The 27,247-nt window shown below is 38.9% G+C and overlaps 1 protein-coding gene across 6 annotated transcripts in view; it reads left to right on the top strand.

Moving 5' to 3' along the window:
* ATP8A1 (ATPase phospholipid transporting 8A1) overlaps positions 1-26,974 on the top strand; it is a 219,902-nt gene extending 192,928 nt beyond the window's left edge. For all 6 annotated transcript variants that reach the window (XM_036076975.2, XM_036076977.2, XM_036076978.2 and 3 more), the window contains 4 exons: positions 12,232-12,320; positions 13,245-13,337; positions 20,944-21,035; positions 22,245-26,974. In XM_036076975.2, coding sequence (XP_035932868.1) covers positions 12,232-12,320; positions 13,245-13,337; positions 20,944-21,035; positions 22,245-22,342 — 372 coding nt within the window. In that variant the 3' untranslated portion in view covers positions 22,343-26,974. The remainder of the gene's footprint in view (positions 1-12,231; positions 12,321-13,244; positions 13,338-20,943; positions 21,036-22,244) is intronic.
* The last annotated feature ends 273 nt before the right edge of the window (positions 26,975-27,247 follow it).

The raw sequence follows: 27,247 nt of genomic DNA, 5'->3' as shown, positions 1-27,247 counted from the left end.
GAACAGAGCCTGCTGTCGGTATGGCCGAGCTTTGCCTGTTCTCTAGAGTCAATTCATTCTTGCATTCATTCATTCCATAAATATGTGCTGAGTGCTTATTGGGTGCCAGACGCCGTGTCTAGGTAATGGGTTAATGAGGCCAGATCCCCATTAGCATGTGGGTTGAGGGGACCAGGGAATGGGAGGGAGAAACAATCACTAAATCAGTTAACAGATGACTAAAGGTTGAATGACTAAAGGTAATTTCACAAAGTGACAGGAAGAAAATAGGGTGCTATGATATGTGGCAGAACGACAATGGCTGCCCCGGGAAGATCTTTTTGAAGAAGGAATGATTAAGATGAAACTCAAAATGATGGGTGTGTGCAGAAGAGCATTTCAGGACTGAAAGACCAGCAGGTGCCTGTGCTCCGAGGCAGGAATGCTGGAGCAGAGAGGGCGGAAAAGAGGGCTGTGAGGACTCAGTGAGTTGGGCAGAGGGCAGATCACCCCCGCAAGCTTGGCATTCTCGCTCATAAGACCGGCACAGCTTGTTTCTGAGTTACATGCCAAGGATTCCATCAGAAAGGCCCGTAAAAGAAACCACAGATGTCACTGTGTGATCTGCTTCCACAAAGCTCATAATTGAACACAATTCTTGCGTTCTGTGTTAGAGTAAAATAAAGATATCGTCAGTGAGTGGTCAAAAGCTACTTTGTTCCATGTTATCACTTAGGCTTCCTAGCACATATCATTTCCAAGTTATTTTTTGGCATATTTTTTGATGCTTAAAAAAAAAGTGATTGTGGATTAAATGATAGTAATTTGTTTCTCTCTCATGTAAAAGAAGTTGGTGATGGCAGACGGTCCAAGGCTGGTGTGGCAGCTTGCACAGTCCTTAAGAACCAGGTTTCTGCTATTTGCTGCACTGCCAGCCTCATAATCCAAAGTGGCTGCTTCTGCTCTAGCCATTTTACCAACATTCCAGCCAACAAGAAAGGGAATAAGAAAGGTTAACCCTTTCTCTTTGATGCTCTCTCCTAGACATTGCCCACCACATTTCCACTTAGATCTCATTGGCCAAGAACTAGTAACATGGCCACACATAGCTGCAACAAGAGAGCCAGGGGAATATAGTCTGAGCTAGAAGACAAAGTGTCCAGCCAAGAATCAAGTGTTTGTATCTAAGAAGGGGTGGGGGGTATATATAGGGGAACAACTGGAAGTTTTTGCCATGAAAGTAATTTTTCAACATAAGCCATTTAACAGCCTTTATAGGTCTTTCTTATAGCTAAGTGATTTTTTGAGTTTTTTAAAAATAATTTCCTAAAAGAGATGGTAATTATGTGACAGGATAGAGGTGTTAACTAATGCTCTGGTGGTACTCATTTTACAATTTATAAATGTATCAAATCAACACATTGTACACCTTAAACTTACATAATGTTATGTGTCAATTATATCTCAATAAAGCTGGAAAATAAATTTAAAATTTTTTAAAGTAACTTTCTACAATCTGAGATATAGGTCAGTATGCTTCACTGATTGAATTACTAGTAATCAAACAACTGATGCTTTCTGAGATGGTTTATGAAATAAAGAGCAATCACAAAATTCTAAAAAACTGCAGGAATGATAGAAGAAGTGAACAGGTTGAGCACTGAATTGATGTACCCTATCTTACACAACTCATCCGGGAACATCATAACATTCTTAAATTATATTTCTTGTAATAAAAAGAATATTTGGTTACTAATTCTGCCCTAATTTTTCCACTTTTAAGTTTTTTAAATAGCACAATAAGGAAGATTAAAATAAAACAAATTCTGTTCTTAATTATTTTCACTATTCTGGGAACTAGATCCCTAGAAAATAAAATTTCAGAGCCACACATATCCTGGCGCTCTGGGTTGCTTTTTAGAAAGATGATTTTTCATGTTCAGTTCTCAGTATATATTGGTATATAGAGAAATTTTACTTTCTTTTTAAAAAAAAAAAAAAAAGTTAACATCACTTCAGGTCCCAACTCACTAACTCATCGCCTTTCCTCTGAACATCTTTCTTAATCATTTCTTTTCTCATTCCTCACTTTGCCAGAGGGTGGAGATGCAGAGGCTGTTCCTTGCATCATACAGCTAGATTGACTATCGGTTCTGAGTCCCTCAGAGTGATTGTGCCCGCTTCAGCCCCTCACCACCATCCAGAAATGTCCATGGGGGGCAAAAAGCACATAAAGGCTATGAGCTGGTATCTAATTTGCATATTTTTTCTATGGTTTGGAACAATTTGCATATTTTCTAAGATTTTTGTTTGTTTATTTGGAATAGGCCAAGCCAAGGTTTTTCTTTGTCTCTGAGTAATCAGGAGCTTCTGGGAATAATTGCGAACATAACTGGAGTTTATTCGAAACACCCTTCTTCTGAGTTATTTTCTGGGTGTTCTGCCCTGTCTGTTTTTATGGAGAAACTAATACATCATCCTGTAGAGGAGCCCAAGCAGCTCAGTACAACTGAGATTTACAGAGTGCCTGTATGTCAAAACCTATCCTGGGTGTCAGTGGATCATAAGGTGAAAAAAGAGTCTTCCTAGGAGGTTGAGTCTTATGGATAAAACAACAGATCAACAGGTAATTATAATGGAGGATGCTAATTATTGTGACCAGGATGCACAGGGGCTAGCAGAGGAGGGGGCCCTCAACCCCCAGGCTATAGTTTGGATAGTTTCTTGGTACTGCTGTTCCCCAAGCTATCCCAGAAGGCAAGTGGGAGAAGGACTTTCCAAGTAGAAAACAGCCCAAGCAAAGAAGGAGTTTGGGGTGGCCGTGGTGGGGAATGGTTGGAGCTAGAACTGAAAAGTTAAGCCAAGACTAGGTCACAGATGGCTTTTCATTATGAAATATATAGTATTCTAGAAAGTACCTGAGACCATAGAATAAAGATTTGGGTCAGAGGACATGATAAATCAGTGCTAATAATAAACTAGTAAGGGATGAAAAACATTTTAAATTTTGACATGACTATAATATGATATAGTTGAAAATTTGCAAGAATTTTTTTCAGCTAAATTAAGACATCGAAGACCTTTCTCAGTGATAAACACCAGAACGTAGAACTTGGCATGTGTGTTCCTCTGTCTTTGGGTTTTATCAGAGGGAAGTTTTGAGCTTGACCCCCCAAGATGTGTAGCCCCTGAAGGATTTCAGTGGAAGTTCATGTCTTCAAGCCAAAGTTTCTGTGAGCTTAGGATTTGTCTCTGGTTGAAGTACAGCACCACTTAGTGCTGGCCCAGTGATACTTAGGTACCTCCAAATTCAGCCCCATACCCAGGTACCACAATTAATTGAGACAGAAAGACTCGAGCCTCTGAGAAAGGCTCACACAACTTAGAGACCCTGGCAGTGTCACACCCTGGTATTCCCAGGCCTTGGACACCAAGACACTTTCAGAAACGTTTGCAAGTTGAAATTCAAGTAGCACTGTATTGTCTGAAAGCAACATTGATTTTGATGAGCCGATAGGAAGTTCTCGTACTTCGGTGGTTGTGTTGCCAGGAAAAGGCATGGTTTTGATATACCAAATACTATTCTGTTTATACAAAATTTATACTTTGCCATAAAAATATAGGCGTTAAAGTTGTGGGTTTCAGCTTTCAAGGTACCAAAAGGTATCCTTGTACCTCAGGTGCAGGGCATCAGCTCTCCCAGCCCCGTGAGAGTAGGGACTGAGAAAGGGAACTCACATGAGTAACAGGTTCGATGACATGGGAGTGCAAGTGGAGCAGAGTGACACAGAGTCTGCCTTTTCCAAAGAAGTGTCCAGCTGACAGGGCAGAGACAAAGCACTGAGGCACGGGAGGGACAAGAGAGCCACATTGTGGTTGGAAAGACCCAGAAAATTTGTATGAAAAGAAACTGTACCTGAAAACCTGAAGTTGAGCACTGATTTTTTTTTTTTATGAAAATTATTTCATGAAGACGATGCTTCCAGGGGACCACAGAAAGATTAACTGAGACAGAGGAGGAGGCAAGAGGCATTAAGTGAGCTCATAACTTGGCGAATGGCTTTAAAAAAAGAAGTGGGAGGTCATGAGATGTGAGGATCCCCGCATAGGCAGGGTTGCTCTACCCAGATATTTCAAAGGCGCCATGGCCAGAAAGAACAATTACACTCTTGGGTCTGACACCCTACTGACCAATCCTAAGAAGCACATAATGGGATATATAAGCTGTATATAATAAGTGTTTAGATTTTTTTCCCCAAATTGTTAACTCCCTTGGAAAAGCCCTAAATCTTCAAAAATAAGCCCTCCTACACAAAGAAAATGAAAGGCCCCATTCACAGCAACAACAAGAGAGACTTTAGCCAGTTATGTATAGGGTTAGTGAGAAGAAAGCTAGAAAATTCGACAAATGAGAGAAATATAAGAAAACAAGTTGAATAAATAAACATACCATGTTCCTGAATGGGAGGATCACTATTGAGTCGTCCATTCTTCCCAATTAGAGAACTATCTGGGGAAAAAGAAAAAGAAAATACATCTCCCCTGCATGATTGTAACTGAGCCTAGGAAAATAATCCTAAATGTGGAAAGAGAGGTTAGGGTCTGACTGAAAATAGTGGCTTTATTATAACTATCTTGAGTGTTTCTCATATCAGTGAAAATTGATGATATTTCTGCTTTTTAAGGTAAAATTCATAATTTTGATTTATGTGAGTAGCTTAGAGTCATTAAATACACTTTGGAAAATAGAGGAAAAAGGAGAGAAACAGCACTACCCCACTATCCAAAGGTAATCGCTGTTAACATATTAGTCCAGTCTTTTTTTACCTTAATTTGTACACTTAACTTGGATTAAATAATTTATTCTTTCAGCAATTATGTGTCAAACGACTATGCTAGTTGCTGGGGATACAGCACTGAACAAAAGAGAAAACCCCTGCCCTTATATGCTGGAGGGAAGGGACAGGCGAAAGAGAGGGACACAAATCTAAGTCTGTTCTGTAGCATGCTAGATGGTAGTAAGTGCCATGGAGAACTGTAGCGTAGGAAAGAGCATAGAAAGTACTAACATGGGAGTGGGGCGCTACTTTAAGTGGGGTGGTCATGGAAGGCATCCGTGGAAACGTGACCTTGAGCAGAGATCAGAAGACATGGTGGGAACTTAGGCCAGGGTGGAAGGGCTATGAAGTGGGTAGAGTCTGGATTTGGGGGGAGGAGGATTTTGTTCTTAGAATCCTTTTAATTTTTTAAACATGTTTTATTTGATAGGATGTATGTAATTTACTATTTACCATTTTAAACACCTTTAAGTGTACAGTTCAGTGGTATTAAGTGCATTCACAGTGTTGTGCAACCATCACCACCATCCATCTCCAGAACTTTCCCATCATCCCAAACTGAAACTCCATATGTATTAAACAATTACTCCCCATTCCCTTCTCTCCCCAGCCCCTCACAACCACTGTCCTACTTTCTGTCTCTGAATTTGCCTATTCTAGGTACCACATATACATGGAATCATAGAATATTTGTCCTTTTGTGTCTGGTTTATTTCATTTAGCTTATTTCATTTAGCAGGGTTCATCTGTTATAGCATGTGTCCAAATTTCTTTTTTTTTTTAGGCTGATATCCCATTGTATGTAGTTTATCCATTTATCTATTTCATGTATACATTTATCTATTTATCCACATTTCACTTATCCATTTATTTATTGATATTTCCACCTTTTAGTTGTTGTGAATAATGCTGCTCTGAACATTGATGTGGATTTTGTTTTTAAGTAGAGCAGATTGGATTTGCCGAAGACTGGATGTGCAGTTTGGGAGAAAAGGGGGAAGCAAGGATGACTTGTAAGCTTTCTGGCCAGAGCAGCTAGAAGGATAAAGTTTGTGCTTGTTGAGATGGATAATATATTCTTTTTATTTGACATTGCAAAGTATTCATATAGCTAATAAAAGTCTTCATTAATGTTGGTGGGAGACCTTCCTTCTCTTCCTGCCCATTCTATATCCTTTCCCAATTCCCCCCAAAATTATGTCATTTCCAGTTATAATACTTTCCTGATTCACTGAAATATTTCTGTTGATTCAGATGGGGGAGGGGTAGTTTAACATACCTTGCTTTTAATCCATGTTGCTCAGCTTTGTTTGTTTGTTTGTTTGTTTTAAAATTTAATTTTAAGTAATCTCTGTACCCAACATGGGCCTCGAACCCCCAACCCCAAGATCAAGGGTCGTATGCTCTACTGACTGAGCCAGCCAAGTGCCCCTGTTGCTCCGCTTTTTTAACAGGAAAGACAACCTATGTTGAAAAAGGATGGTTAAGGAGCTGCATCAACCTTTTCTCCCACCTCTCCAGATCACATAAACACCTAGTTATACCTGTTCCCAGGATAACTCCATGCCAGAACATAAGAAAACCAAGCCAAGTGTCATCGCCACATCTCAGGAGCAGAGTCCCAAGGCTCTGGTGTTTTCGACTTTCAATCTCTCCAAACACTGGGTTGTAAGAACTTTCTTAGTAAAGAGTAATTTACTGAACACCTGCTTGGTGGTTAAGAACTTGTGAGAACTCATCAAGATATATTTCTTCCTCTTATAGAGATTATGGTCTAACTGGAAGACAAAGGAGCAACTAGGAAATGGGTGCTAGATGCCACCAAAATGGAAGCCCAGAGTAGGGTCAGCTCACCCAAGTCTAAGGAAGGAGGTGCCATCTGATGTGAAAATTAAACAAACGGGGTCAGAGATGGAACGGCCCAAGGATGAGAGTGAGCATGGGCACCTTCCAAGAACTGAAACACACATGTGTAGCTAGAGATGGGGGCTGGCTTTAGAGATGGCACATGGGAAGCCAGCAGAAGTCAGGTAGGCGAGGACTTGAAGTCCTATTAAGGATTTTGTACTCTATCCTCAGGGTGGTAGGAAGTCATGGAATGGGTTTAATCCAAGAACTGCTGAAATCTAATTTGCACTTTGGATGTATCCCCCTGGCTGCAGTGTGGAGACAGGGCTAGAAGCAGAGCAACACAGGAGTCCGTAAGTCTAGCTTGCAGGCTGTTAGGACGATGGGTACGTTTCTGGACTGGGATCATGGCCGCAGGGTTGGCAAAAAGCAGATAGGTCCAAAGATACTAAGCACAACAGAACCTGGGGGTATAAAGAGACCAAAATAGAGCCCACTTTTGTGTCTTACACAGTTGGTGATGAAGCCAATCCCTAGATAGTTGGCACAACGGTAGGGCAGGTTTGGGGGGAAAACAGCATGTGTCCAATTTGAGATGTATTAACTTCAAAGTACCTGTGCGACATTCGAGTTCAGAGCTGGACAGTCTGTTTGAAGTACAGGCAAGAGATGTAAGCCACAGGGAGAGATTGTGACTGATCCCCATATAGACAATAGAAACCACCAGTCTTCCCAGGGAGTGTGTTTACACGATAACAGAAGCCTCCTGACAGAATACTAGGATATTTTCCCTTTCCCTTTATTTAGGGCTCTTTTAGACAGTCCGTTTTCTAATAATTACAGTCTGTGAACAGCGTCTTGAACAGCTTGGTTAATATGCTCTCATATGGCTGTACGTCTCCATATCCCGCCACATGGTGTCCTGTTCGTTTTCACTGATGTTTTCCTATTTAAAAGAACCCACATTGAATATTTGCATTCCCCAGAATTAGTTCCAGGGGATGTGTTAGTAAGCAGAATGTGGCAAAAGTGTTCCATGTGGATAAATACATTTAGAAACCTTGATTTAAAAAACTGTTTGGGGTGCTTGGCTGGCTCAGTCCGAAGAGCTTGTGACTCTTGATCTCAGGGTCATGAGTTCCAGCCCCGTGTTGGGTGTAGAGATTACTTATATAAAACAATTCGTAAATAAATAAGTACCTGTTCAGTAGGGTACTTTACAGTGATTTCTCCAAGCCTCAGATATGCTCCTTTGCAGTGTGACTCCTTGAGAGGGTGCCGCTGTGGCATATTTCTACCTTCACTAAGCCTTGGGCCATAACATGCTTTCTGGGGGTTGGACTCTCAGGACTAGTAACCACAGAACAGTTTCATGGGATGCTAACCTATATGCAAAAGCTGTCCCAGATTTCAACACATAGTTCCAGAAACTGAATTATCAAATTAACAGGAATTTTTTTTATGTCCTTGCTGCACATTGCCAAATACCTTTCCCAAAGGCGAGTACATTGCCAGTGGGAATATAAATTATTACAAAGAGCTGTTTCTCCCACACCGACTGTGATAGTGAATTGTTTAAATCTGATCTAATTTGTAGGGTTTGTATGATGCCACAGAGGTGCAGCACTTTTCCGTGTTATTGATTACTTACTGCTGCTTTTGTGAATACCTTCTCTGGTCTTTTGCCTATTTACTGGGACCTTCGCTATTCTTACGAAGATAAATAGTCTATCTTTATAATCAGGTATTAATGCAGAATTTCATATATTTGCGACAGTCATTTATTCCCCCAGTTTCTTGTTTATCATTTGGTTTTTAGTTATGTTCTTTTAGAACATGTAGAACTTAGACATTTTTATCAATCTTCTTTAAAGCATTTCTTCTTATAGTTTTTGGTTTTTTTGTTTTTTGTTTTTACTGTTCTTAAGCTTGGAAAGTCCTTTTATAAAGCTTTATCTAGACACTTAATAATCACTCCTTGTTTTTTTTTGTTAATTATGGACATGAACTCTTCACCTCCCTAGAATTTATATTAATTTATCTTGCTGTCCGCCCTCCCCTCTGCAAAACAACTAAACAAGATTTACAGCACTGTTTTCTGAATAATTTTCCCTTCCTAAATTATTATGCCCTGACAGTCTAATAATTTTTATGAAAAAGATAATTTGTCTCCAGTTCCTGAATTAACAAATCGAGATGAATGGCAGCTTATTAGTGGCCGGTTATCTTGGTCAGTTTCAGTCTTGAGATGAGCATATATTGTGACATTAATGTGATGAAAACCATGACATTTACAAACTGACTTACAGCGACAAAAATTTTCTTCCTTGAAGCTCATAGGAGAGATCACTGGAAAGAACGAAAGACCTAGGTATTTTAAGAAATTTGAAAATTAAATGAAGACGGGAACGGTTGTTAATCGGTGTCAATAATAAAAGCAGCCACTCTGCAAACACCGTGCGGTTTAAAAATTCTTAGAGTCCACTTTCCAGCTGAGGGAGCAGAGACTCGGAGTTCCTTCCCCCGAGGAGTCTGAGAGCTAGGAAGGGAGGGCAGTGCCAGGACTACCGAGGGCTGTTGATCGTCAGTCCTGCTCCAATCAGGGCCCAAGGAGATAGTCTGAGGACGCCCCACAGGGCCTTCCCTTTGAGACGGCCTCTGTACTTTATCCAAGAATAAGAGTCCTAGTGCACCAGTCTGGCATTTATTGTTTAGAAGGCGGGGTGAGAGGGAAGAACCACATCGCTGAAGTTGTGTAGACAGGTAGCACATTGAAAGTCTCTCTCCTACAAGACTGAATTGGGGGCCCCCGATGGGGAAGAAGTGTTTCTCTCTGGTGTGCCAACTAGGTGCTAAGGGACACCTCCTTATCCAGAAGGGAAGAAGGGAAGCCCCTCTTATCCAGTCCAGCCCCCGGCCTGGCTAAGAGGCGCCGACGCCGGTGCTTCTCTCCAATGGTCCTCGGCAAGTTCACACGGAAGTTTGCGAACCATCCCTCATTCCTGCGCAGCCCGCGTTTTGCGGCCGCCGGAGTCGCTGCGGAAGCCGGCGGGCTCGGCGGGCGAGCCGGCGCGGCTGTGCGGAGGGAGACAAGCGGTTGTTTGTTTCCCGCGCAGGCCTGTGCCCCCGCTTCCCCGGCTCTGCCGCAACTTCGGCTGAGCCTTTCTCAGGTCCCCCGGGGGCCACTTTTGTGGCAGATTCCATTTGGTTTCACAGGGCCTCGAGGAGGGGCCGTGGGCGGGGGGCGGGGGGGCGCTTGGCACGGCCCCCCAGTCTCCCACGTTCGGAGCAATTTACAAACTGCTCTCGGAGGGAGCCCGCGCCCAGCCCCGAGCAGCCTGCGCCTGTTACCCGCCCCCTCATTGTCTGCGGGGATCGGGCGCCTTTGCCCAGCCGACCTGCCTGCGAGTGGCGAGATGTGAAAAGTTAGAGACAAAAATGGTCTCTCCAGACGGAGGGGGAGCTTTCTTGTACAGAAAGGAAGGAAATACCTCTGTGGGATTTTATTTTTTTCTCCCCCCTCTTCATCCAAAAAATACAAAGAGACTCTGTCTTTAATGCGAATGTCGGCTTTAAATCTTTTAGGTTTGGATTAACTCTGCAAAAGAAAAAAAAAAATCTGACAGGCTTTCAGATATGACGCAGAAAAAGTTTTTTCCCCTCAATTCATGTTGTTCATTTCTAAAGCCAAAGGCTGGTGGACTGAATAGTGGGCGCCCCTTGTTCCCCATTCATAGTTAACATCACAATGGTCAGAATTAGCAGCCCGGAGTCTCCACCGCCACGTTTGCCTTTTCCACCAGCGACATTTAATACAAGGTGGTAAAGGCATGCATAAATCTTGCTACTTTTGCCCCTAAATTAAAATAGATTAAAATCAAGCCAAGCAAATGAGGCATTTTCAGTTGCAGGCTCTAGAATCCTATCTACCTTTCCCCCCAGAAGGAAAAAGAAATGTGGTTAAGTTTTTTTGTGTGGCTGTGGGTTTTTTTGTGTGTGTTTTTTGCAGTTGTTACCTCACTAAAAAGCTTCCTTCAATCTAAACAAAACCCACGGATTTGATAGACATTTCCTATTACATAGTAATTGTTGGTTTTCACTATTGAGGATGTCAGCAAACATGTTGAAGATCATGTTTTGCTTATAAAATAAAGTGACTTTTATGTGAATATTTTTCGTCCTGTTGGTGTCTAGAATATAGGTGCTATTTCACTGAATCCACGTGGCCACATTTATTTTCTGAAATTCTTTTATAATAGCATGTTTTTATTTTAAACATGCTCAGAGCTATTTAATCCTATGTAGGGGGGAAAAAAGACCATAGCATCCTTGAACTGACAGTCTATATCATGAGCCCATGTTAATGCCAAAAAAAAAAAAGAAAATTAAACAGCAGCAGTTCCTGGTCTTCAGTTGAGAGTCAAAATGAATAGGTAATCTCAAACTTAATTTAAAATTAGTAATCTTTATATTAGGTAAGGATTGATTGGTTAGGACCGTTAACGTGTAATTGTGCATTGGCCCATAAGAATTAAACTCTAGGTCATTTTTAATTCCTGAACCACACCTGGTTTTAAAAAAAAAATCCTTGTGATTTTGAGCGGAGTGTAAATGTGCTTGCATTAGTTGGATGCTTTTTAATGGAGTTATACCAATATATTTATGCACTTAAACAGGTGCTGCAAATTTACTGTGATAAACAAATAGCCTCAAAGTGAAACAAAATATTTCTTTTGGTTTTATTGTATGACATTCCTTTTACACTCTGTGTATCTAATTACATACAGAGGGATTTTTATTCTAATTGCAAACAGCTAATAGATTTATTAACTTTTTAACCATAGAATCATTTTCTTTGCAACCCAAAAGGTTCTGATACAATGAGTTAATACAAAGGAATGATTAAAATTATTTTTAATACACTGTTATTTGGGTTTTACACACTAGATATTTGGTTTGACTTTCACAGTAACAGGACATACCGATACGAGTTACGAAAATCTTTGAACAAAAATTAAGATTATGCTGCCTAATATCATAGATATCTTAATTTGATTATACTGTATCATGGTTTATGTGGATAATTTTTAATATAATGTAATATTTTACAAAAGTTAATTTTTATTTGCCAAGAATAGTAAATTTAGTTTCTAACTAGGATTTATTTTACATGTTATAAGAGAATGTAAGCTAGAGTATATTTGAAATTTGCTCCAAAAGATTGATTTTGATATTCTAAGTTATAAAAGAAGGTCAAACTTTATTAATCCACGTATTGACCACAGTAATAAAAATCTCACATAAAAGTATGAAAAGATTTGGCACGTGATAAAAACCTTGCTATATTAGCTGCTTAAGGGGGGGGGAATAGATGTGGTAAAGAGATGTTTTAACACATTTGGCTTTTAATTCCAAATTGTACACAAGTTTGGATTTAAAGTTACTGTATATCCTCTTGCAGAGTGAGATTTTTTTTAATTATTTTACTTAAAATCATATAAAAACTAAACATGAATGATGTATGTCTTGGTTGTTAAAGCAATGTTGTTTCTGACCATTTACTCAGGCTGCCATGTTGTTTAGTTCTGGCGTCTTCTGGATGGGCCTGTTATTTATCCCTGTGGCATCTTTGCTTCTTGATGTGGTGTACAAGGTGTAAGTATAGTACTCGGTTATTTACATAAAAATATAGATTTATACTAATCCTCAGATTTCTCCAGTTATAACATCAGGTCAAGACATACAGTTTGCAAAGTGGGAATTATTAATATTAATTCTGCATATGTAGATAAAGAAATGAGTGATTGAGGAATTAGGAAATTAGTTTAAAGATAGAATGAGAAGTAAAGCAAGTAGTTTCAATTAATATTAGAGAGTACATTTTTAGAAATCAGCTTGAAAAATCCATTCAAGGTAGAAGAAAATAATGTTATCTCAAAACACATATATATTTTATTAATGAACAATAGTTATGAGGGAAAAAAGGTTTTTGCCTGCCTGTTTTAAAGCCTATATGCAAGGGGCGCCTGGGTGGCTCAGTCGTTAAGCATCTGCCTTCGGCTCAGGTCATGATCCCAGGGTCCTGGGATCGAGCCCCACATCGGGCTCCCTGCTCCACGGGAAGCCTGCTTCTCCCTCTCCCACTCCCCCTGCTTGTGTTCCCTCTCTTGCTGTGTCTCTCTCTGTCAAATAAATAAATAAAATCTTTAAAAAAAAAAAAAAAGCCTATATGCAATATAGAATGAAGGAAACTAAAACTTTACTAATTTTTCTCAAGGATTGTCAGTTTAAAATGTTACCTCTTCCCACAAGAAAAGATATCATTAAAGTTAATTATATGATGCTTATTTAATAACTATGAGAGTTTTACTATTATAAAACTAAACCATTCCTTTTAAGACTTGTTTCTGTAAATACGTAATGCTCAAAATTACTGTAATTTCATAGATTCTATTGAAAAAGATCGCTTATACTCTGGTTACTATTGTACCTAGCAGCACGATAATAAACCAGTTTTGTAAAGTGTTACATCTTCACACGAAGATTTACATGCAAATCCTTTTTTTTCTCCCCCCCCAGTATCAAGAGGACTGCTTTTAAAACATTAGTAGATGAAGTTCAGGAGCTGGAGGCAAAATCTCAAGACCCAGGTGCAGTTGTGCTTGGAAAAAGGTAAGATACACACAGAACATGTTCTTTCCCAAGTGAACTTTATGTTTTACTAGGGTTAGAAATAAGTGGTAAAACTTCTATTTATCATGTTATGGAGCTAGCAGTGTCGATGGCCTATTTTATTTTTATTTTAATTTTTATTTTTTTATTATGTTAATCCCCATACATCATTAGTTTTTGAGGTAGTGTTCCATGATTCATTGTTTGCGTATAACACCCAGTGCTCCATGCAGAACGTGCCCTCTTTACTATTGATCACCAGGCTAACCCATCCTCCCACCCCCTCCCCTCTAGAACCCTCAGTTTGTTTCTCAGAGTCCATCTTCTCTCATGGTTCGTCTCCCCCTCCGATTTCCCCGAGCGCTCACTACATGCTAGGCACTGCGCCAGTCGCGCCACATACGCTGTCACGTGGGATCCCCGAAACAGTCCTGGGCAGATTAGTCACCCCATTCGTTCCTGATGAAGAAACTGGGACTTAGAGTAAGTTCTCGGTCAGAAGTCACAAAGCAGGGCCTTCTGGAGCCGCTGCTCCTTACCATTCACTGTTCTCCCTCCTTTTCCTGCTTTTCAAGAATGGGAGATAACAGCAAAAACAGCCTATACCATCCTGACAAAGTTCTTGACCTCTCTCTGTCCGTGTCCCTGTGTGTAGGATGGAAATAACAACTTTCAGAGTTACGAGTATCCTTCTCCCTCCACCTTCCCCTCATCTGTGTCCCTCCATCTAAACATCTACACCTGGTCCCTTGTTTGGCCCAAGTGTCCCTCTCTTAATCTTTTCTCTTTTACTCTAGCAGTAAAAAGGATGTGCTTGGATCCTAGCTTACAAAATTGTGAATAAAACTGTTTACTAACAACTCTTAGGGAAAGACCATACTATTACTACCCTTAGGAGTCAATTCCTTATATTTCTAAGTATGTTCATCATTCTTATGTTAGGCCCCTGCCTGTGATATTTAGCTTTCCTGGTTTGTAGTACATAGGTGACTTCAACAACTCATAAAGCCAAGGTGAGGTTTTGATGTGGTGACCTCTTGGTCCTAAAGATTCTGTAATGTAAGTAGCCCCTGCCATTAAAAAAAAAAAAAATAAGAGGGGCGCCTGGGTGGCTCAGTCAGTTAAGCATCCGACTCTTGATTTCAGCTCAGGTCATGATCTCAAGGTCATGAAATCAAGTCCAGCATCAGGGCTCCCTGTTCAGGAGGGAGTCTGCTTCACCTTCTCCCTCTCTCCCTCCCCCTGCTCTCACTCACTCGCATGCTCTAAAATAAATAAATAAATAAATCTTAAAAAAATAATAATAATAATAAGTCAGAGGAGCCCCTGGCTGGCTCAGTAGGTAGAGCATGCAGCTCTTGATATCCGGGTTGTGAGTTTGAACTCTACGTTGGGTGTAGAGATTACTTAGAAAAAAAAAAAAAAAGAGTCAGAGAGCCTAAAAGGAATAAAGTGGATTCCACCATAAATGACAAACTTTTCCATAGAAAATGCATCAGATAAATTTCCTGCAGCCACCTCATTTGCCTAAAATAGCAAGAACTCAGAAATGAGTTAGCTGTTAGCTGAAGGCCACAGACGAAAACCCGTGGTATAACACATACCCCATGTTGCTGTTGCTGCCCGTGGTTACCAGAAGGGTGGTGACCACAGTGCCTTCCTGCTGGATGATGGCTAGAGGGGGAGGGAAAAGAAGGGACCTGTGAAGGAAGAAAAATAGCAACTGGTTGGAAAAGTCTTCATGCTAAAGAATGACATTCTAGAGCAATTAGGAATTGTCAGATTGATTTTACAGCCAGAATTATTTTTTTTCAAGACTTTATTTTTAAGTAATCTCTACACCCAACGTGGGGCTCGAATTCACAACTCCAAGATCAAGGGTTGCATGCTCTACCAGTTGAGCCAGCCAGGAACCCCACTGCCAGGGTTATTTTAGGAAACTTGGAGAATGAGATTGATGTAAAATTTCAAAAAAGTTAGCTAATCTTATCTACATTTTCAAAGAGGAAGAAATTGTGATTTCTGTGTATTCAAGCAATATCAGATTCATTTTAGTTCCAAAATACCATGTTATTTTATACCTCCCAATCTTTGCATGTGCTGTTCCCTTGCCAAGAAGCTGATACCCTCCTATAGATGGGGCAGTCCAATTCCTAGTTTTCAAAACTCAACTCAGGTGCAATTACCTTTTCTTTTCTGAGATAAAATTAATTCCTACCCTACTATCTGAGCACTTTATGCTTCTATCGTTACATTTATTACATTGTATTGTGATGTGTTTGTTCATCCTGTGTGTTTGTTTCCCCTACTAGATTGAGTGCCTTGAAGGAGAGGCCTCCTTTTTAGTCTTAACTGAAACCCAACACCTAGCACAGACCCAGGAACACAGCAGCACCTGATAAAGATTTGTCCAATGGGTGATTGAAGGGTCCAGAGAATGCACTGAGGAATGAATGAATGAGTGAGTGAGTGAATGAATGGGCGAAAGGATGGCTGAGTAGTGGGTGGTAAAGAGATGACTGACCCGTGGGTAGTTAAATACAAATATGATACATAAGAACATAGAATTATATACATTACACTTCCCAAACGAGTCATGTCCAAAGTCACAGTGGTTTACTTCTTCACCATAGTTAGAACGATGCAGTCTTATAAATTGATCATCCCCCATTTTTTTCAATGTCCACTGAGCACTACTAGGAAGTTGGGCTCTACATAAAGGGAAACTGCCTCAGAGAAACTATAACTTCTAAGCACTGTGTCCAGATTAGCATTTATAATCATTTATTTTCATGTTTACTTATGTTCAAAACTAAAACATTTTGGTTAAAACAGTCTTTTTTTAGTAGAAATAGTATATCACAGGGCACCCGGGTGGCTCAGTCGTTAAGCGTCTGCCTTCGGCTCAGGTCATGATCCCGGGGTCCTGGGATCGAGCCCCACCTCGTCAGGCTCCCTGCTCAGCAGGAAGCCTGCTTCTCCCTCTCTCACTCCCCCTGCTTGTGTTCCTGCTCTCGCTGTCTCTCTCTGTCAAATAAATAAATAAAATCTTTAAAGGAAAAAAAAAGAAAAGAAATAGTATATCACTTACCATATTATCTAGTGAATTAGATACATTTATCCCAATTTTACATTGAAATTTGGGGGTCAGGGTATTTCATCATCTAAGTACAGTATATTGCTCTTGAACCTTGGGTTATGGTAGGAATCAATTTAACTCTAAGATATTGGGACAATAAATGCGAGCCCTACCTCTGACCACTGTGTAGCTATGGCTTACTATTTTTGGTTAAGAAAACAACTTATGTAACACCCAGTGCTCATCACATCACAGCACTGGGTGTGATACGCAACTGACGAATTACTGAACACTACCTCTATGATGTACTATATGTTGCCTAATTGAATTTAAATTAAAAAAAAAGAAAGAAAGCACCTTATATGGTATGAAACCCTGATTTTGCTGTTACTGTTTTGTGCATAGGCTCCAGCACTAGGGATTGTAGCATCTACAATTCCAAAATGCAAAAAAACTTTGAAATTCAGTTTTTTCCCCTAGGTTTATAGCAAACATTTGCTGGAAAAAAACCTAAACCATTTGTTCTGTATATATAAAGGCATTAATAGTGTTTATTTTTTTCTATAGTATAAATATTTATATACTTTATAGCATAAATATAAATGTTTTGGAATATGGGCCTCTCAGATCTCATTGCGGGGGGCATGACATCTATAAATTTTGTGTGACATCTTACCTTTTCTAAAACAAAACAATAACAAAAACAAATGTGGATTCAAGAACCCAGTACTTTAAAATAAGGAATTGTAGACACTGGGCTCATGGGAGGCAGGACAGTTATCTTTCGTGAGTGCTTCCCAGTGCATCTTATAGACAGGCAAATAGGATGAGATTCATAATTTTTTATATCTCACTGTAGACATAAGCGAGCATATCAGCAGCCATTGCTAAATAGAACTTTGCCCTGGGATCTTCAGGTCATTCCTCATGAATGTGTCCATCACTCTGCCATTAGCTTTAAAGAAGAGAGCATGGAAGGATAGATATCAGATAATTTGACCATCTGGACAGGAACAGTGGCTTCTCTGAGCCCTCCTCTGTATTATTTATCTTTAAAAATAGCAATTTTAACATTGCCCCAAAACTAACAGAAAAGAAACTCTGTTTCTCAGTGTTCACACTGGATTTATATCAGGGTTACATATGACTCCGGGTACAGGTTTGAGATAGGAGCATGTAGGCAGTGTTTTGCCCTGGCCTTCTCTCAACACTGTGATAACTGTTCTGTCCAGCATTTGTGAAGAAAAGTGACGGAACGATGAAGTGCTGTCTCCTCCAGAGCAGAGATCAGGCCTGTTGTAGTCACTGTTTATCTCCCCACCATGGCTGCCTCGTCCAGGACGTCTGTCCCATGCCCTACACTAAAACATCCCACGTATGGATGGTTCTTTACTTTCTGGAGATCCATTACATGAATCCACCAAAATAGCTTGCGAACCCACCATAAAGACAACTGCAAATTTACCACTCTTCAAAAATAACTGAAAATACCTTCAGACAATATGTTTCAGGACAGTAAATGGGTTTCTACCTATACTTAGTGTTTCTAAATGAATTATTACTTTAAAACATTAAAATCAATTATTTTAAGTTATTAATAATGTAATTATTAATAATTATAAATAATTAATACAATTAATTATTATTTAAAAACATTAAAACACCTCACCTCTACCAAATATCTAAGTTGAAACATTTTAGTGGGCTTGGAAATAAGGTAACAATATTTAAGTGGTACTTGAATAATTGCACTGAATGAGAATTTAGAACTTGCGTAGATTGGTATGTAAATGAAAGGCCACACAAAATTAACACGACTGACTAAGAGTTGTGATTAAGATGGGGTTTTAACGAGAAGGTTCTTAAAGTCTTTTTCTTCTTCTCACAGTGCTAAGCTATTCAAAAAAAACTGAACTTTTAACATGTCTGTTAATATTAACATGTTCCCGATATACTATATAATGTGACTTGATAGTAACCGCAATACCTGTAAACATCAAGGACATAGAACCACGTAATTTTGAAATGATGAGTGGTTCCCAAAAGGTAGGATAAGACTAGAGAAATACAAATCATCATCACTTATTATTTATTAAGCACCTTCCTGTGAATGGCATTTATATTTCACAGGAGGGACTCTGCCCTGTAAGAACTAAAGCAAGAGGTTCAGCGTAGCTCAGGAAAAAAACAACAGAAACCTAGTAGTTTTCCTACTAGGGAAGTGGAGTGGGGGGCATTGTAAGTTAAAACTCATATGTAGCAAGAGACATTTTGCGTGGAGCTGATGTTGACTCTAAGCCAAGGCATCAGAAAGGATCCTCACAAAGTTATCTCATGTTTTGTGATGATCTCTGTCCTAGTTGATTTTTTGTATGATCAGTTCCTTGCGAGCTGGGGGAGTGGTAACGGTGGGAAGGACTAGCATTCTTTGAGTGCTTCCTAAATGCCAGTCACTATGGTAGAAGCCGTGCAATTCCCCTGAATCCCACTGTTGGCCTGAGGGTTAGGGATTATCCTCTTCCTGTAGATGAGAGGACCAAGAAAGGTTTGCCTGAGGCGACCCAGCTAATAAGTAACAGACTCAGAATTAAAGTTAAGACTCCAAAGCCCATGCTCTATCCCCAGTACTGCACTCCTTTCCCAAGAAAGTTTCTTATTGCGCTTTGTTTTTTTGAACACTAGACATGAACTTGATGTGACAGCTGAGTAAAAGTGTAGCCTCATATGAACCATTACAAAACAAAACTGCATTATCTTATACATGGAAGTTTCATAACATGAAAGATAAAATTCTCACATCTGCCTTCTTAACATTGAATGTTATAATATTAAAGTACTATGCATTTAGGAAGGCCAGCCTGAAACCTGGAAAATGTATCTGGGGAAGAAGAAGCTACATAATGATACATTGCTGTCCCCTAGATGTCTGTAGTCATTTCCATCTTAAACACCAGAGACTTCCCAGCACCCCATCCGCAATGCTCTGCTAACAAAATCAGACCACCTGCTGCTAAAGCTGCCGAATTCCTCAAAGCAGTTACAGATTTTAGTGTTCCTTGGGGTCCCCAGGTCTGTAATGTTAGATCATTTTAAGAATAGAGTAAGAAAAGTGACTCTCAAAATGGCCCCTTCTCACTCCCCGTATCTGTTTATTTCACTGGCAAAAACAAGTTTTACAACTATTTGCAAAACCACTGGAGTTTTAGATTAATTAGCTTTGTTGCCTTAATGTAGCTTATTCTCAGTGACAATGAAGTATGTCTAATAAGTACCAGTTAACATCCTTAGACTTGGAAAAATGTGTGTAGAAGATAAGTACAAATGTCAACATTTCTAAATATTTTACTTCAGCAAAAACCTGAATGTTTGTGTAATCCCGAGTTCATTCTGCAGATGATCCTTTTATTTTTATTTTTTGTATATGATAAAAATTGTTCCATTTCAGGCTTTCAAAAAAATTGGCAAAATACAGAACTGACATAACTTAGGACAATTTAACTAAAACTTTTATAGTGGGAAAAACACAAGATGGAAATTTTTCAACTGAGTCCATTCCAGTGATTAAAACAAAATTGCATAAACATTTGCTATAACACATGTGGATTTCTTATTAGCTCTCTATGCTTATTATGTTCTTTGATATCAAAGCAAAATTTTAGAAATCAACCACTGGAGACATGGCACGATTGGGAGGACTGGTGATGTTTAAAGTGCATTTCACAATTATTGCTTGAATTCATTTATTTGACAAATAATTGGCTTCCTACTGTGGGAGACACCATTCTACATGCAGTGGAAAAAAACAGATGCATTATTTCTTGCAGTGTGCTTTTAGAAGTTACACAATTACATGGATTTGTTTCTGTGGAGATTATTCTAAACGTTTATTGAAAAATAAATATTTCTCCTTGTCATTTTACCTAGTATTTTCTGAAAATAGGTTTCTTTTTGATGAAATTAAGGAACACATTTCATACCATATTGGAGTGGTAATGGAACTTTTCTAGTTAAAAAGTCTATGAAATTTCTTCTTTGTGTAATTTTGAGGATTTCTTTACGTAACTAAAAAAATATTATTTTACACCAAAATACGTGCAAAGTGGAAAAAGATATATAGTAATAATTCTTGTAATTCTAAAAATGCCATGCTTAGAATGCACCCAGTAAGTCAACCAAGATTTTAGAAGTTAGTAACACTACTGGCAGACTTTGTATTTTTTGTTAACCATATTGTACAAGGGTCTGTATCCCCATTTGACTTAAATATAACTGGGGGGTGGGGAAATCTTTTGGCTGGATTATTGGGAACAAAACTCCCCTCAGCTATGGGAAAAACTGGCCTCGAGAGTATCTAAATACTTTAAATCTCATTTGCCATCTGAGAAAATGGGGTAAAAAGAATCCCTGGGCTGCAGACTTCTCAAGCAATCTTTTGTTTAAGTCTGACTCTCTCTGGTGGTCCTGTGGGCACACTGGGGTCTCTGCCGAGTTGATAATTCATTTCACACATTTGCACCTGCTCGGCAGCCTCACAGAGAGGGCGCAACTGCTCAAGAACGTCTTTAAGAAGAACCACGTGAACTTGTACCGGTCTGAATCGCTGCAACAAAACCTGCTCCGTAAGTACCTGAGTTCCGATCCGTAAATAAATTCCCTGCTGTTACGTCCTAGCATGTATGAGAGCAGCATTTTGACTTCAGGAATATTTAACTATTTAAAATTAATACCTAAAGCCAGTTTTGCTTCTTTGCAACATGTTACATAAATAACCAGTGATTAGAGAAACCTTTGACCCAACTATCTCACTTAGAGCAGACAAGACAAAGCATTTTAAAATCTTGCTGCTTTCACTTGAAGAAATAATATTTCCACATGCCCCTTGCTTCCTTAAATCTTAAAAAGAACTAGTGAAATAAATCTTAACTCTTAAAAGCTCCTCTGTATTGTTATCTTTTCTACTTGAATAACTTTGCAAGGGCTTTTTCAGCTTTCAAACAGCACAGTGAAACATATATTTCCCCCTTCAAAAATATTTATGAATATTTAGAGTTGTAAGAAATTATTAGGTATCAGGCCCTCTTAACATTTCAAGGATCTGAAAAAGAATATAATATATAAAGCCCTGTAGTAAATGTATTTGTGTTAGTAATATATCTTTTGTTTCATGTTGTTTCCACATATAATTTATTTTCATTTATATATACTCATGTTTAATGCTTTTGCCTTTTATACTTCAAGAGGCCTTTTCTAAAGATGTGACCCCCTTGGGGGTCGTTGCTTATCCCCAACCATGCTGGGGCATGAGTGAGTTTATTTGTAGATGCCGAGAGCCAAGGACAATGTCGTCCCAAGGAAGGAGACCACTTTTCCAGCACTGGCAGTCCGGGTGTTTATCTCTGCCTCCTTCTCATTTTTATTCTTCCTTCTCTCTCATCCACCCGATCTGGATGGAAGTGTATGTGCCCACTAGACTAGACACCCCCACCCCCCAACCCCCCACCCCCGCCAGTAGCCAGGAAGCAAAAATTGGATGGCTTGGATTTGAGATGCCGTGAGGAGAACCAAGGGGGTTTGAGAGCACCTGCTCATTCATCCAGGGGCAGAGTTCATAGAATCTAAGCTGACAGCCTGCAGTCAGCCCACTCTTCATGGTGCAGTTGAGTCCACATCTTTTCGGAATGTAAAAAATTCGTGTCTTCACGCAGGCTTTTGAAGGCAGGAGGGGCATAGGAGTTCCCCAAGTTAGAAAATGAGTCCTTCACACTCAGAATAACAGAGATTCCCAGTGACCTCACAATGATCATTTCTGTTTTATCTTTAACTTACAGACGGGTATGCTTTCTCACAAGATGAGAATGGAATCGTGTCACAGTCTGAGGTGATTCGAGCATACGATACCACAAAGCAGAGACCCGACGAGTGGTGACGGGACGGGGGCTGCGAGGCAGGGGCTGTTAGGGCTCTAAGGAGAGCTCCCAGGTCTTACCGGATCTGCTGACCAATTCCAGTCTGGTCCCAGGAGGGGAGAGTGGATCTGAGCTCATCTCATTGACTGACCGTCAGATTCGTGTATATTACAGACATAAGCACTGTGCAACTCTACTGTAACACCATCTCTTTCAGATTTTTTAAAGTATTTGCTAAGTCTTTGTAAGCAGAAATTGAAAATGACCTTGTTATCTTGCCAGAATGCTTTCTTAAACTGAGAATAGGTCAGTGGTCTTACGCCATTACTCTGGGGCTGTAACTGACTATCAATTTATTGGATATATACCACAAGGCAACCAACCATGAAAAAACTCTAAAGTGGTAGTAATTTATAGGGACTCTTGATATCCAGACTTAGATTTCAGAATATGCTGAAAAAAACCAGCACTCTTCTCTAGGAACTGACTCGCCTTCCTGAGCAAAATTTCTAAACAAGACATTAACAAGTGTTTGTGTCAAAAATTGTCTTGATAAATGTTTGCCAAAGACATTCAGTAAGTGTATTTCTCATTCAGTAGTCATTTGCCCAGAAAGTTATGAGAAAGTTTTACCTGCAGCTCTGCTGTAAGATCGGCATGCTTGACTTTTCAAATATAAGAGTGATTTGCAAAAACGAGTATTTCAAGGCATTTGCTACTCAAATCCGTGATGTTGCACCTTTGGCCTTACACATGCTTCTTTCTTGTTTGTCTTGTTTACTTGTTAACGTTGGAGGACATACGTGGCAATGTGACTCTGTCATTATGATACTGATTTCTAAACTGTATGTCTCCGTCATCTCTGATGATCGGTCCTCATCATTTAGATTTTTCTAAAAATCTGGCTTCTGCTGAAGACTGAGTGCTGTCCTTTTATCTTAACGTTTTCTCTCTCAAGAAAAATATGCTTAGATATTTATGTGAGCTCCCCAGTGCTTGCGTGGAGATGTTTGGAATACCGCGCTGGGTAACTGCATGGGCTTTTGTAATGTACATAGGCTCGGCTTTTGTCCTGTGTCTGGGATCTGTCTACTAGTCCGTGCTAGAGATGCCTGCTGGCGCACATAGCACACCCCGTGTTCTGGTGACCACCCCTGTACTTAGCCCTGAGAATTACTTCACAGCTCGCTAGTCAAGCAGCTTCCCCAAATCAGTCACATGCTGCTAATCGGGACAAATAAGTAGTACATATTCCCCATTTTAAAAACACCTATTTTACTCAAGCCTATAACTTTACGGTCAGAGACACTCTTCATCACAAGTAGATTTTGTTACTATGTTTTTAAATGTATGTTCAGTTTAATTTTTTTCAGCATTTCCAAGCCATCTCCTGAAAAATGCCTATTTTGCTACCAACAATAAATGGTGAAGGGGCTGTTTAAAAACCACAACCAGTTTTCTATACTCTTTTTAAAATAATGCTTTCGTTTAAAAAAATAAATAAAAAGGAATTCTAGTTTTCAGATACACTTCAGAGATTGAAACTAACTTTTTGCCTTTTATTCAGAAGCCTGTTTGCCTTTAAGTGGACTTACCAGCAAAATAGGTAGAACTTCCTCTTAAAAAAAAAAAAAGTCAACTAGAATTGTGAGGAGAGGTGATTTTCCAAGTTACTCCTTGAGTTGGATAATTTCATATTCTTTTTACCCTTTTCCTTCATCTAGGTTTAAAATTAGGTGATATGTCATTTCCTTGTCTATATTTTTAGTTGTTTATTTACAAGTATGCCTCCCCCATTTTCTAGAAACAAGAGAGGTTATCACACATACATAATTCTAAAGGGGGTAAGGAGTTGACACAGTTCACTTCCTAGACCATTCCTGTTTGGGGTTCAGATGAAGAAAATTGCCAATTGAGACACCTAGAAAGACCACAGGTGTAAGAGTCTGAGACCGTCTTCAAAACTCTGAAGGTCACAGATTTTGTCTACCGAAGGGATATTCGGAACAGCTTTCCTGGGCCTCCCCGTGGCGAGAATCGAGGTCAAACCACACAAATCAAAACACAAGAATGAGGTACATCCCTCCGGAGAAACACTTTATCGTGGTCACAGACAAGAGCTGCTTCCCTTGGCCTCCACCTCATCAGTGGCATCCTTCCCCCAAATTTTAACATCAAAATATGATGAATATAATAGAACTGAATCTTCTGGCTTAAAAAAAAACTAAAAGTTTTATTTTTATCTTAGAACATGGATTATTTCTATGGAGCTCTTCAACATGGGTAGAATACCCATGGTTAATTAATGCATGAAACCGTGGTCTGAAATACGGCTAATTTAGGTCTTTTTTGTCCCATAGTCCTATTTTTGAATTATTAAGTCAATTCCTTTGCTTCTTGGGTGAGAGAGGGGGGTTGGGCAGCAGGGAGTGACCTCCTTGGTAAAACTTAAAACACAGCATTGCAATCACAGTGACTTTATAGTGTTAGAGAAAACCCTCCGATTTTTTAACCTTCCAAAGGATGGGGGGGGGGTAAGAGTTTTACCAGGATTAAAACAGCTGAAGTGACTTTTAACTTTTATTTTCTGAAATAAAGGACACATCCTCTTCAATTAAAAAGTCCCTTGTTAGGGACTCGGACAAATGCTAACAGCGTCGCTTTACAATGTTTACAATTCAGAAAATACTACTTACGGCAGAAAAATCCTCATTCATTTAACATGGAAAAGCTGGGAGTTGCTTCTTTAATGTTGAATAGTACACAGTGATATTGTGCATGAACTTTCTAAATGTTTTATATATACCTATAAAAATATATTGGTGGCTCACACCCAGAAAGATGCTATTTGGCAGAAATTGTTAGTAGGAGAAGGGTGTTTCTCAGGAATGTAGCAAATTGAAAATGATCTATGTGCTGCCCACCCTCCCACACCCCATTCAGAGTCTGACAGTGAGTCTGATTCAGCAGTGTTGCAAAGTTAGTGGAAAACCTTTTTCTAATCAAGCCAGGTGAACATGTATTCTTATTCAATAATATTATTCATTTACGTGAATTACATAGTCCTTGAATGGATTCAGTAATTCCTCTTAATTTTCAGGGGGAAAAGTGAATTCCAGAAAGCTACATTTATTCTGATTATTAGGTTTTATATTTTAATTTTGCAATTTAGCATTCTAAATAACAAATAGCCTCACATGATCATTTGTTCTGCATTGTGTGCACTGTACATCACTTATAACTTGTCGTTTAAAATGTTCTTTCAGGAAATGAATGCTAATCTGAAAGTAATAGATTGTATATTTGTAGTTTTTAAATTATTTGTAACAATGTCCTAATTATTACCATGCTAAATGATCATCAGTGTATATTTTTGTGCAGTTGCCCTATGACAGTTCTTGGTTCTAAAACTTACCAAATAAGTCTATATATAATCTTATGAATAACCATTTATAAAACTTATCAAGAAAACGCCCACCCCATTAACATCAAGTGGACCAGATCTGTGGAATTCTTTTTGTAAATTCATGTAATACCATGCAGTTTGGTGCCTAATAAATGCTTTTTAATGATGAACATTTCTATAATGCTTCTTTAAGAGATATAATCTGATTTTTCTCACGTTAAAATAACTGAAGTCACTTGTGAGACTTAGTTATACTTTGCTGCATTTTAATTAACCTTCAGTGGCTATTAAAATGGAATGTAAGTTAAACTTTGAAGGAAAGGAAATAAATGTTTTCCATTTTTCATCTTGACTTATTTTCTGTATGAAAGCAGCTGTGTTTTTGATAGGTTTATGGTTTGCATGAATTAATATTTAAAGAGGCTTAGGCCAATGCATGGCTATTGCTGTAAATCTTGATGTTTATTTCTGCCTTATAAAATTCTACCATGGCCTACCTGGAATTTAATATTCAGTGGACAAATTAATTGGTTCTCTGCACCACTTTTTTTTAATAAGTATTTTACAAACAAATTTGAACAAATTTAATTGCAGCTTTTGTTTAGCTTGCTTTTAAGAACTTTTCTTAATAAAGCTCACAAAACTTCTCAGCAAATAAATCTCCCGTAAGTAGGAAGAAAGCTAGATTTCATACATGCTTACTTTGAATTAACAGCAACTTTCCATAGGTAAATCTGCTCTTGCAAAAACGTGAGCAGAATATTAAAAAATAATAAATATTTTTATGTTTCATGGTTCTAGAATAGAAGCCATAAATGCAGTAAATACTGTTTGCTGTTTGTTTAGCTACTTCAAGCTTCATTTTTCACATTTTCAAGTTTATTAAGTTTGAAAAAAAAAGGCAGCCTTGGAAGGCAGCTACTATGGAAAATTGAAGTTTGCATTAAAGATAAAATAGTGTTTCCAGCTCCATGAAAATCCATTTCTGCTGAAACTGCTGTCGAAATCGTGAAGCTGCATGAGTGGAGAGTATTGAATCTGTGATTATAGTTTTCTCAGGTTTGTTTTTCTCGATGTTCAATGCACTGTGTTTTATAAATAGTTATTAAAGTTGAGTAATACTCAGTTCTCTGCAGTGTTGTGTGTCACTGGCCTTTTGTGAATGTGCATGTTTTAAACTGCAAATTTTAAACATTTTGTCCTCTCATTGTTATTAAAAATGAAATAAACTGTACCATTACATAAATTGTTGCAGTTTTAATTGCTAGTTTTAGAAACTAGGTTGCTTTATAAAACCTTCAAAGCCACTGTAATTATAGTCTAAGAAGGTGTATCCACTTCATAGCATTTTAACATTTTGTTGACCACCCAGGTGATATAGAAAATAGCCCTTCATGAAGTCTAGCTCGGTGAGAGGCGTGGTTAATTAATTTGAGTACCCCGCCTGACAAAAAAAAATTTTTTTAAATAAAATTCCTGTATTTTGATTCTTCGGTCAGAAAAGCCTCCCAGGATTGTC

The sequence above is a fragment of the Halichoerus grypus genome, chromosome 3, assembly GCF_964656455.1.
Source record: "Halichoerus grypus chromosome 3, mHalGry1.hap1.1, whole genome shotgun sequence".
Lineage (NCBI taxonomy): Eukaryota > Metazoa > Chordata > Mammalia > Carnivora > Phocidae > Halichoerus > Halichoerus grypus.
Note: the sequence above shows the minus strand (reverse complement) of the source record. Positions and strands in the feature narration are given on the sequence as shown.